The sequence below is a fragment of the Chanodichthys erythropterus genome, chromosome 8, assembly GCF_024489055.1.
Source record: "Chanodichthys erythropterus isolate Z2021 chromosome 8, ASM2448905v1, whole genome shotgun sequence".
Lineage (NCBI taxonomy): Eukaryota > Metazoa > Chordata > Actinopteri > Cypriniformes > Xenocyprididae > Chanodichthys > Chanodichthys erythropterus.
The window spans coordinates 39,348,872-39,361,473 of NC_090228.1; the positions used below are offsets into that span (position 1 = coordinate 39,348,872).

At 40.4% G+C, this 12,602-nt stretch overlaps 1 protein-coding gene across 1 annotated transcript in view; it reads right to left on the reverse strand.

Moving 5' to 3' along the window:
* LOC137025235 (NACHT, LRR and PYD domains-containing protein 3-like) overlaps positions 1-12,602 on the reverse strand; it is a 63,830-nt gene that overhangs the window by 36,359 nt on the left and 14,869 nt on the right. The window contains exon 5 of the mRNA XM_067393256.1: positions 5,160-7,013. Coding sequence (XP_067249357.1) covers positions 5,160-7,013 — 1,854 coding nt within the window. The remainder of the gene's footprint in view (positions 1-5,159; positions 7,014-12,602) is intronic.

The window sequence follows — 12,602 nt, forward strand, 5'->3', positions numbered from 1 at the left end:
TGCCAGCTGCTCGGACCGTAGTCAGTGGAGGATCAGCCACACTGGAACGCAACCCTCTCCGCTCCCGGACTGATCTACAGACGTGACGTTGCTCTGGGCGATCAGCGGCAACGTGACGTTGCTCTGGGCGATCAGCGAAGGCGTGGCGTTGCTCTGGGCGTTCAGCGAAGGCGTGGCGTTGCTCTGGGCGTTCAGCGAAGGCGTGGCGTTGCTCTGGGCGTTCAGCGGAGACGTGACGTGACTCTGGGCGATCAGCGGAGACGTGACGTGACTCTGGGCGATCAGCAGAGGCGTGACGTGACTCTGGGCGATCAGCGGAGACGTGACGTGACTCTGGGCGATCAGCGGAGACGTGACGTGACTCTGGGCGATCAGCGGAGATGTGACGTGACTCTGGGCGATCACTCCTGCACATATTCCTCCAACGATCGCGTGCCTTGCGAACTCCACAATAGCAATAGTTTAATGTCCATACCGTAATGAGATCCTCCGGGAAAGCTGCTGGATCTTGGTGGCGGCGAAGTCTTCTGTAACGAAGCGGGAGTCATGGTAAGATCCAAATGCAAGCTTTATTAAGAATGTCATACAGGCAGGGTCAAACCAGGAACAAACAGGAACAGTGAGGAACAGGCAGAATCGTAGTCAAGGGACAGGCAATGATCAGGACAGGCAGCAATGGGTCAAAAACAGGGAACAGGCAGTAACGGCAACAGGGAACAGGCAGTAACGGCAACAGGGAACAGGCAGTAACGGCAACAAGGAACAGGCAGACAGGGAATACAGAGAAACGCTTGGAATTGCAACAACAGTTAAACAATACTTTGCGGTGAGGTGGTGTGAGTGGAAGTCCTTTATAGTCCTGATAATGAGCAGCAGCTGGGTGTGGTGATTAGTGATTAGTGTTAAGTGTGTGCAGGTGAGTGGCAGAGAGGATGATGGGAGATGTAGTCCGGGAACTGACAGGAACAGACGGTGATCATGACAGCATATTCAAAAGATGTAATATAAGTCTAATGTGTCCCCTGAATGTGTCTGTGAAGTCTCAGCTCAAAATACCTCATAGATTTTTTTTAATTCATTTTTTTAACTGCCTATTTTGGGGCATCATTAAATATGCGCTGATTCAGGCTGCGGCCCCTTTAAATTCTCGTGCTCCCCGCCCCCGAGCTCGCGACTGCCTTAAACAGCATAAACATGGATCTTTAAGTGTTCGTCATGCAGCATTTCTAATCGCGTAAGTACAGTATTTATTTGGATGTTTACATTTGATTCTGAATGAGTTTGAGGCTATGCTCCATGGCTAACAGGCTAAAGCTAACATTACACACTGTTGGAGAGATTTATAAAGAATGAAGTTGTTTATGAATTATATAGACTGCAAGTGTTTAATAATGAAAATAACGATGGCTCTTGTCTCCGTGAATACAGTAAGAAACGATGGTAACTTTAACCACATTTAACAGTACATTAGCAACATGTTTTTTTTTATTATTTGCAATTTACAAATATTACTAAAAATATCATGTTATCATGGATTATGTCAGTTATTGTTCCATCTGCCATTTTTTGCTATTGTCCTTGCTTGCTTACCTAGTCTGTTGATTCAGCTGTGCACACATCCAGACGTTAATACTGGCTGCCCTTGACTAATGCCTTGAACATGAGCTGGCATATGCAAATATTGGGGGCATACATATTAATCATCCTGACTGTTACGTAACAGTCGCCGTTATGTTGAGATTTGCCTGTTCTTCAGAGGTCTTTTAAACAAATCAAATTTACATAAGAAGGAGGAAACAATGGTGTATGAGACTCACTGTATGTCATTTCCATGTACTGAACTCTTGTTATTCAACTATGCCAAGGTAAATTCAATTTTCCATTCTACGGCACCTTTAAAATAATGTTTTTCTATTTTAATATACTTTAAAAAATAATGTATTTCTGTCATGCAAAGCATCTAAACATTCATATTACTATGGTATTTTATATATTATATATAGAGCCTAAATGTTAATGTGCTGTTTAATACATTGCTAACACATTTTATTTCAGTATTTATTACATATTTATTATGATTTCACTCATCTCAGTATAGCAATATAGTTTGGGAATAGCCATGGCAATTTACTAATGTAAGTTAGTATGTAACGAAAATGTAACGAAAATGCACGTCAATCTGCCCCATAAATTAACGAGACTCACAAAACTTGCACGATTCATATTTAAACTTTTTTTTTTTTTTTTGCGGTTTAATATTCACAGACACTATATTGCGATTAGAATAAGGAACTTAAGAATAAAAAACAACTTACCTTTCACAATCCGGCTCAATCTAGTTGATCCTCGAAATGAAAGTGAAACCAGTCATGCTCATCCTCTGAGGTAAATCCTCTTACAACTATTCCTCACCGCATCTCAAAACTATGAAAAGTACATGAAACTGACTAAAATTAATGCGTTTGACTAAACTTAATGCGGCATTCACTCTGTTGCATGTATCGCCTCAGAATTTGCGTATGAATAGCATGCATGCTCCGTGGGCGTGGCCAAATTAGTGGATAATGAGCTGACTTGCCAACATCTGACATGTCTCGTTTTTTATACAGATTACATAAACAGAGAATTTGTTTTCAATTTGACTTCAATGATTTAAAACCTGACATTTTAACATTTCTTTAGACATGTCTTATTTTTGTGTCATTAGTATTCACTAAGTTACAGTTAATTTTCTGAGGACTATCAGAATAGACTTCATTCAGAGAGAGACTGCAGCTCACGCATCATGTTAGTTTTCTTTATTTTGCAAAAAGCACAACATATTGTTTTTAATCTGAGTGTACACAAATAAAAGAAGACATTCCACAGATTAGAATGGTGTATAACTCTTAATTGTATGTCCAAACTTGACAGAGTATTTTGAGTCTCTTTCACACTGATAAGAAAAAAAGCAAGGTGGTATTGCCAGCGCGACCGCCGACTCGAGAGTGTTAAATGTGAATTACTGTGTAAAGCATGCCATTTCCTAATGCTAACAGGTGCTATGACTAACTGAATATTTGCACGTAGATGTCTTCAGGCCAGGCCTCTAATAAAACACATGTAGTTTGGGGCAGATCGGACTTTATATGCCCGAGTTTCAACAACTTCCTGTTTCATGGCAAAACATCGAACACAAAAGCTCTGTGTGCTCGTCACTCTTTAGCTCCGTTCACACGGCACGCCACCAGACGATCAGCTGTTTTCAGAAAAACTCGGTACAGCGTATGTATCTTTTATAAATATGATAAAACTTAAGACTTTTCAGAGATATGAAGGATGCTATACTACTCTATAAGTACTCAAGTTTAACATGAGATTGGCAGAAACTGTGTGATACCCCCTCTTCAAGTTCATGAACCCCCATTGAAGCACAATCAAAGTACAAATTGTTACATACAGCAGACAAATCTGCATTGTCGATCCTATGACCTAAATCGTTTTCCCAAACACTCTTCAAATTTCCTAAAGAGGAAGTACATGTGACAGACAAAACATCATATATAACAGATATTAACCCTTTGGAAAAATTATTTCACAATCTGTTCAATGGCAGTTAATCTAAATTTGCCATTATCAGACAAAGGTTTTAGTGATGCAACTGAAGAAACTGAAGAAAAAAAAAATTGATTGTTGTGTGTTATATTGATATGATAATTGTTTGAATACAAAAAAAAAAAAAAAAAGATTTGAATGTTTTACCTAAAAAAAAAAGCAAGATATTTTTGAGATCCCTAATTTGAACCAGACTGAAAGACTTATATTATGCAGAGAAACAGGAAAATCAGCAACAGGAGATAGCAAGGAAAGATTGGCTGGGATTTTAAGATATGTTCTGACATCTCTCCATGCCAAAAGAGTATTTGAAATAATAAAGTTTTTTGAAATGCATATTTAATATTTATAATGAAATGCAGACGTTTTATCGGAAGGGGAGCATTCACAAGTCATTGCTTCCATGTTAAGCCACATGGAGTCATTCCTTTCATTATACTAACTGACCATGTGCTTGTGGTGGTCACCTGTGCTGACCAATAATAAAAAGTTTGGTAAAGCAACACCTACCTTATCTTTTGGTTTCGTTAATTTGTTACATTTGTTTTGAGGCATTTTGTGGTTCCAAATCAATTTAGAAAAGTGTTTATTAATATCTTTAAAAAAAAGGTTCAGCCAAGTAACAGGGAAGGGATTGAAATAAATAAAATTTAGGGAGAATATTAATTCTTATCACATTTATTCTACCCTTTTTTGATCAAATTGACAAGAGGAGTGTAGTTTTTATTAAATAGATCATCCAATACTAGTGTAATAAAGACACAGAGATATTTAAAACCATTTGTTGTTATTTTTGAAAGGTGAGAGAGATGAAAGGTCAATTGAAGTAGAAATATTAATATTAAGTAAATTAATTTTAGATCCAGATAAACTACTATAATCTGAGATACATTTTAATAGTGTAGGAATTGACTTTTCAGGTTCAGAGATGTATAGCAGGGCATCACCTGCATAATGAGAGATTTTGTTTTTTTAAGCCATCTTGGGTATTGTAATAAGAACAAAGTAAATTATCGTCAGTCTTCATCACAGAATAGAATACTATAATATTATTTATTTTCTCTCTCATACTGTGATAAGAAGCCGTATTGGATCACGGAACGTTTTTTTAAATACTCGACTGATTTTATAAAGTAAGATGGAGAAAAAAAGGTTTTAATCTCATAAATTATGGTTTGATGCTGTGCTAATCTAACATGCTGGCAAGCCCTTGAGAACCTGTTTCCAGGTGTGAATGTTTTATGATTAATTTTGAAAAGTAATGATCATTGTAATGTTTCTTTTAAAGACCATTTGATACAAAGGCAAATATTGTGAAGTGAGAAATTTGATTAAAGAAACGAGTGACTAAAACAGTGTAAATTTAAAGGCATCAGTAAATATAATAAATACAAAAAAATAATAATTACAGGCATATCCCAGACAGAGAGGTGTGAATGTGTACAGGTGAGAGGGAGAGGGAGGAAGGGGGGATTTGTATTATAGTAATAAAACAGGGTTATGATTTCACAGATACACTTACAGACAAATCTGTTTCTTCTGTGAATACATGAATGAATACTCACAGAGCTTTTCTGCAGTTCATCACAGCTGGTATCAGTCTCCATCTACCCTCAATTGATGTGTTGTATTTCATGAGATCGAACTCATCCAGAACCTCCTCTGACACCTGAAGCATGTAGGCGATTGCTGAGCAGTGAGCAGGAGAGAGTTGATTCTCTAAGTGTTTGTCTGATTTTACATACTCCTGAATCTCTTTGTACAGAGTCTGATCATTCACTTCCAGCAGACAGAGGAACAGATTGATGGATTTGTCAACTGAAATAGCCATCTGATAGTCATCCCTCTTGATTGTGTCTTTAATGTACTGTATCGTTTCACTGATGCTCTCTGAGCTGTTCTCTGTGTGTATCAGTAAAACTTTTAAGATTTTCTGATTGGACTCCAGTGAGATGCCCAGCAAGAACCGCAGAAAAAGATCCAGTAGTCCATTTTTACTCTGAAGAGTTTTATCAACTGCTGATGTTAGAAGATCACACAGAGAGATTTTCTCAGATCTGTACCTCTCAAACAAATCCAATGGCTCCATGTTCTTCATCAGATGGGAGTAAAAGACATAGAAAGCAGCTAGAAACTCCTGAAAGCTCAAATGTACAAAGCAGTAGACTTTCCTCTGAAGGATTCCAGATTCTTCCTTAAATATCTCAGTGCTAAGCCCTGAATACACTGAGGCGTCAGTGACGTCTATGCCACTCTCTCTCAGGTCCTCCTCATAGAACATGACATTGCCCTTTATCAGCTGTTTGAAAGCCAGTTCAGCAAGTTTCACAATCACTTCTCTGTTGGATTGCAGGAGTTTCTCTGGATCTCTCTCTTCATACTTTTGATTCTTCTTGTTGATCTGAATCAACAGGAAGTGGATGTACATTTCAGTCAGAGTTTGAGGGATTTCTGCACTTACATCTTCTTTCAATAGCTTTTGAAGCACAGTGGATGAGATCCAGCAGAAGACGGGAATGTGGCACATGATGTGGAGGCTTCTTGATTTTCTGATGTGTGAGATGATTCTTCTAGCTTGATGCTCATCACTGATTCTCTTCCTGAAATATTCCTCCTTCTGAAGCTCATTGAATCCCTGAATTTCTGTCAGGCGGTTGAGGTATTTGGAGGGGATCTGATTGGCTGCTGCTGGTCTGGAGGTGATCCAGATGTGAGCAGAGGGAAGCAACTCTCCTTTTATGAGGTTTGACATCAACACAGCCACTGATGAAGTCTCATTCACATCAGAAACTTTTTCATGGTCTGAAAATATCAGTGTTATCCTGCTTTCATCCAAACCATCAAAAATAAACAAAACTGTACATTTATCATAAATCTTTGAGTCCAGATCTTGAAGTTCAGGATGAAAGTCCAGCAAAAGTCTGTGAAGACTGTTCTGATGATTTCCAATCAAGTTCAGCTCTCGAAATGGAAGCACAAACATGAAATCTACATCCTGATTGGCTTTTCCCTCGGCCCAGTCCAGAATGAACTTCTGTACAGAGACTGTTTTTCCGATTCCAGCGATGCCTTTAGTAAGAACAGTCTTGATTTTGTCTTTCTCCTCACATCCTGGTTCATGTGTGGGTTTAAAGATGTCATTGCAGTAGATTGGAGTGTCTTGTGAGTGTTGTGTTCTGGGTGTTTTCTCCATCTGTAAAACCTCATGTTCTTCATTCACTCCTTTACTCTCTCCCTCTATGATGTAGAGCTGTGTGTAAATCCTGTTCAGGAGGCTTTGGTTCTCCTGTACTTTGATTCCCTCAAATAATCTCTCATACCTGTTCTTCATGCTGGTTTTGTGTTGGCCTTTGAATGTCTGTAGTTCATCATCTACTGGTTGGTGAGAATCCTGCTGCAGGTCTCCAGTCTGGTCATCTCTATCCACACAGCAGAAACAAGACAACACAAAAATCCATGAGCATGAGTAGCAAGTTCTTCTTGTAAAGCCATGCATGTCTAAAAAAAACAGTTAAGACAATTAACAGCAACTCCGGCTTTATCTTATGCCTTTGGTCTGGAGTCAAATGTAAGCACTGTAAAATTTTGAATTGCATTTCCCAGGAAAAATTATTGGCAAGATAAAAGGGCATCTCACATACAGCTTTCAAAGTACTCCTTAATTTTGTCTGCACTGTCTGTATTTGCATTTATCAATATACTATAAAAAAGAATTTGGATGCTGATTCAATTGCTCTTCCAATGGGGATAAACAGAGGCCATGCTTAAAAGAGTTGCTGCTTCTGCACTGATCCAAGTTGAGTTTGGATCATCTATGTGGCATTCCAATATAAAACAGTGACAGGCAGATATAAAGGTATAATTTGAAAAAAGGAGCAGCAAATCCTCCCAGTCTGATAGTCAGTGATAGGTAGCTATATCTTAATCTGGGCCTTTTTTGCCAAATGAATTAAGGCGAGACACCCCAGGCAAACGGAGTAAAAAAAATAACTAATAGATATCATCATACTTCCCCAGCTAATTGATTACATAAAAAAATTGTAAACATTTTTTATATTTTCTGAAAAGTTATGTATAAATATGCAAATGAGGCATTATCTAATTAAATATGGGCTAATTTGCATATATTTCTAGAACACAAAATCTGAATATTGGATGAAGTTTGATTGAAAATTCTAGTTTATTTTTTGTTTATATATTCAAAGGTTTTTACAGAGGGAATTTTATCACTCCATAAATCTATTTTTATCACTCCATAAATCAGAATACATTTTCACAATTTTTTGAAAATTGTGAATTGGATATCAGGTCGATTAGGTGTGGGATAGAGTGTTATGGAGTATCTAGGAAAATCAAAATATCGTTAGGATAAAGAGAAATTTTGCGGCTCTTCTTTCCTAGGCAAAGTCCCTCAATAATAATTATAATTAATTAATAATTTGTTACATTTATATAGGCTTTTCTGGGTACTCAAAGCGCTTTACATATAGTAGGGGGAATCTCCTCAGCCTCCACCAATGTGCAGCATCGTCCTGGATGATGCGACGAAAGCCATATTGCGCCAGAACGCCCACCACACACCAGCTTATTGGTGGAGAGGAGACAGAGTGATGAAGCCAATCAGTATATGGGGATGATTAGGAGGCCATGATGGACAGAGGCCAATGGGCAAATCTGGCCAGGATGTCGGGGTTACACCTCTACTCTTTTCGAAGGACATCCTGGGATTTTTACCGACCACAGAGAGTCAGGACCTCGGTTTAACGTCTCATCTGAAAGATGGTGCTTTTTGACAGTATATTGTCCCGATCACTATACTGGGGCGTTAGGACCCACACAGACCACAGGGTGAGCACCCCCTGCTGGCCTCACTAATGCCTCTTCCAGCAGCAACCTAGTTTTCCCAGGAGGTCTCCCATCCAGGTACTAACCAGGCTCAGCCCTACTTAGCTTCAGTGGGCAACCAGTCTTGGGCTACAGGGTGATATAGAGGGGTCATCTCTAATGGCCACTGCCTGTGGCTCGATAGCCACTGCAAACATAAGTGGTAACATTGGGCACCCTTGTCTGGTGCCTCATGATAGAGTAAATTTAGGGAATTAAATTGCACTTGCTGTAGGTAGAGAGTATAAATATTTTAATTTTTAAAGTATATTTTAATTCATTTAATAAAGGGTTCCCCTAAATTAAATGTGGAAAGTATTGAAAATAAATATGGCCACTCGACCTTGTTGAATGCTTTCTCCACATCTAACGAAATAACTAATCCTTTTTTTTTGCACATTGATTTGAATGTTGAATTATATTAAGAAGTCTTCTAACATTGTAAGCTGATGATCTGCCTTTTACAAAGCCCATCTGGTCAATTATAATTATTGTAGGAAGTACTAATTCAAGTTGGAATGTCTAATATCTTAGCTAAAATTTTAGTATCTGCATTAAGTAGGGACATAGGAAGGTAAAATCTACATTCCTCATGAGATAATTTTTTAAACAAAAGCACAAATATTGGCCTCTAACATGGAATTAGGGAGTTTAGCAGAGTTATAAGTGAACTGTATCATCCCATCTCGTGCATTGGACTGACTAGCTTTGAACTTTTGAAAGAATTACATTATAAATCCATCTGGCCCTGGTGCTTTTCCTTTAGGAATGCCATTAATACAATTTAAAAATTTCACTACTTTCAATTGGTTTGTTTAGTGTTTGTTTTTGCTCTTCAGTTAGTTCTGGTATATATAGTTTGGCAAGGGATATATTCATATTATCACCTGGAGTGAGATCTGTTTGGGAAGAGTAGAGGTTCTTGTATAATGCACAAAATATCTGTTTTTTTATGGTGGCGTGTTCCTTCTTTATCCTTAATACTAGAGATGATCTGGGTGTGGGATCTATGATGTAATAGATTGGCCAGGTATTTATTTGGTTTATTGGCAAACTCATACATCTGCTGTTTTGCAAAAAATACAGATTTTTCTGCTTTGTTGTTGAGAATAGCTAATAAAGATGTTTGAACTGTTTTAATCTCTGCCAGCAAAGCATCTGAGGGGCTAGCATTGTATTTCATTTGAAGATCATGAAGAATTATTTAAAACCTTCTCTGATTTGACAAATGTTTCTTTCTCTTATTTGAGACATAAGAGATAATTAATTGCCTAATATATGGTTTAATTTCACTGAAGCAGTTCAATAACCGATTACACGCTTGCACTCACACAGTGTCAGAGGTCACTGCTCCATCATTAAGATTAGGGAGATGCTGTTTAGATCAAAACCTTTTTTTCAGTCACGGCACCTACTACACAAACACTAATGCTAGACAGCACCACTCCCCCCATCCCCCAGGAAGTTTGCTGTTTGAGTGTGCATTGCACAAGAGAAACATATCAAGTTGGCCCTGTTCAAAGACTGCCAGAGAGCGAGTTTAGACCTGAAGCCTCGTAATTTGTCATGCCAAAACCTTGCTGCATGATAGCTATCAAATGTAATAACAATCTCTAATTTCTAGTTCCGCTCCCATTTCCTCACATAAAATTGAAAAATTTTAAAAATCTTGTTTCTGCGTCTTTTTCTGTCTTTTGATCAGGAGGTACAATACTTGTTCAGAAGATGTATAAATGTGCCCCCTACTGTATAAGACTGAAAACACGGAAATATGTGCAAACAAAGCAGGTTTACACATCTAAGATAACTATTATTAAAGCTGCAATATGTAAAATTTTTGCAGTAAAATATCCAAAAAATCACTAGGCCAGTGTTATATATTTTGTTCAGTTGAGTACCAACAATATCCCAAATGTTTCCAACAATTTGTAAATCGTGAGAAAACTACTGTTATATAGCTCAACACATTTAGTCTTATTGTTTAAATCTAATTTTCTTGAATTTTTGTGAGTACCATGCTTTACCATGCCTCAGAGAAAAACACTATTTTGTGAAGTAGCTAACATAACAATCAGATGCAGCTTTATTTTTAGTACCAGTAATACAGCATTTTCTCCATCATACAATATGTTTTAAAATGCATGTCATTTATCAACACAAGCCATCCAATATTTAATATGATTTTCTAAAATCGATCTAGCTTACTGCAGTGTGTATCAAACAAGTGTCTCACAGCAGCCGCCGAGTGAACGCACAGAGTAACGTTATAACATCATTTTCAACACACTCAAATGTATCTAACATGATAAACAGAGCTGCGTTACCTCATACTCATGACCGGAAAAGCGGAAGCGGCACCGACAACCATGTCATAACGTCTCGGTTACATAGGTAACCCTCGTTCCCTGAAGGAGGGAACGGAGACGTACGTCGGACAGACCGACGAATAGGAATCTCGCTAGAGAGGCCAATCTACTTCGAGTGTAACTAAACGAGCCAATGCACATTGGCATGCAATCATATGCATCAGCTGCTTACCTCGCAGCGCGGGTATATAATGAGCAGCAGGTGCGTTGCATCTTCAGGTTTTCGCTGAGGAGCCGAACTGAGCAAGCGGCAGCATCAGCAGGACAACGCATGTGGCGACGGGACGTACGTCTCCATTCCCTCCTTCAGGGAACGAGGGTTACCTATGTAACCCAGACGTTCCCATTCAGTCGGTCACGTTCGACGTATGTCGGACAGGCCGACGAATAGGAATCCCTACCAAAGCGCCACAGGAGCTGCCCCCTTCCAGCACTCTGATGTGAGCCACCTGAACCCCCTTGTCTAAGGGACCAGGCTCACACAGAGAGGGTCGATCACTGTTGTTCCCAAAACCCATTCAGTGCGACAATTGGATAACGCTGGGAAAGCGTAGCCTTACATGCAATAAGGAACGCAGCGGAAGCCATATCCTTCCCCGAAGGAGTTATATGGATAAGTACATATGGACTAACCTTGTAGGTTGTACAACATATGGAAGAACTGGGGTGACTCCACTCGATGAGAGATGGGTTCTCCCAGAGGGAAAGACACGGGCTTCGTTTAGGAGCAGCCGTGGAAAAAACCATATGGGATCCCCGTAGGGTCACACATATGGAACCCAGCCTAAATCCGGTTCTCAAGGATACAACGGAGTATAGGCCTGGCGCCAGACGCTCCGCCACGTCGGCTGCCGAAGGGTAACCGGAGGACTCAACAGGGTCTGCCCGCAGGGACTCTCTGGAGAATAGAATGCGCATGTAGCGCAGCAAGCCGACACTAAGCCGGGGCCTCTCCGTGCCTCTGACCTGAGGCGAGAACACGGGAGGAGACCGGCTCGACATGAAGGCTATAGTATCTAGCGAACGTGTTAGGTGTCGCCCAGCTCGCAGCTCTACAAATGTCTGTTAGCGAGGCGCCACGAGCCAGCGCCCAGGAGGATGCCACACCTCTCGTGGAGTGGGCATGCAACCTGAGCGAGCAGGGCACGCCCTGAGCTTGGTAAGCCAGGGCGATGGCATCCACTATCCAGTGGGCCATCCTCTGCTTGGAGACAGCCTTTCCCTTCTGCTGGCCTCCGTAACAGACAAAGAGCTGGTCTGAGGTCCTGAAGCTTCGAGTTCTGTCTAAGTACAGTCGCAAGGCGTGAACTGGACAGAGCAAAGCCAGGGCTGGGTCTGCCTCCTCCGAGGGCAGCGCTTGCAGGCTCACTACCTGGTCCCTGAAGGGAGTGGTAGGAACCTTGGGCACGTAGCCAGGCCGGGGTCTCAGTACCACGTGGCTGTCACCCGGCCCGAACTCTAGGCACGATTCGTCGACCGAAAATGACTGCAGGTCCCCTACCCTCTTGATGGAGGCAAATGCCACCAGCAGCAAAGTCTTCATAGAGAGAATCTTTAAGTCTGCTGACAGCAAAGGCTCAAAGGGAGCAATCTGGAGTGCTCTGAGCACCAGAGTAAGGTCCCAAGAGGGTATGGAGGGGGGTCGAGGAGGATTTAACCGTCTCGCCCCCCTAAGGAACCTGATGACCAGGTCGTGCTGACCAACAGATTTGCCATCTATGTGGTCGTGGTAAGCGGATATGGCAGCAGTATGGACTT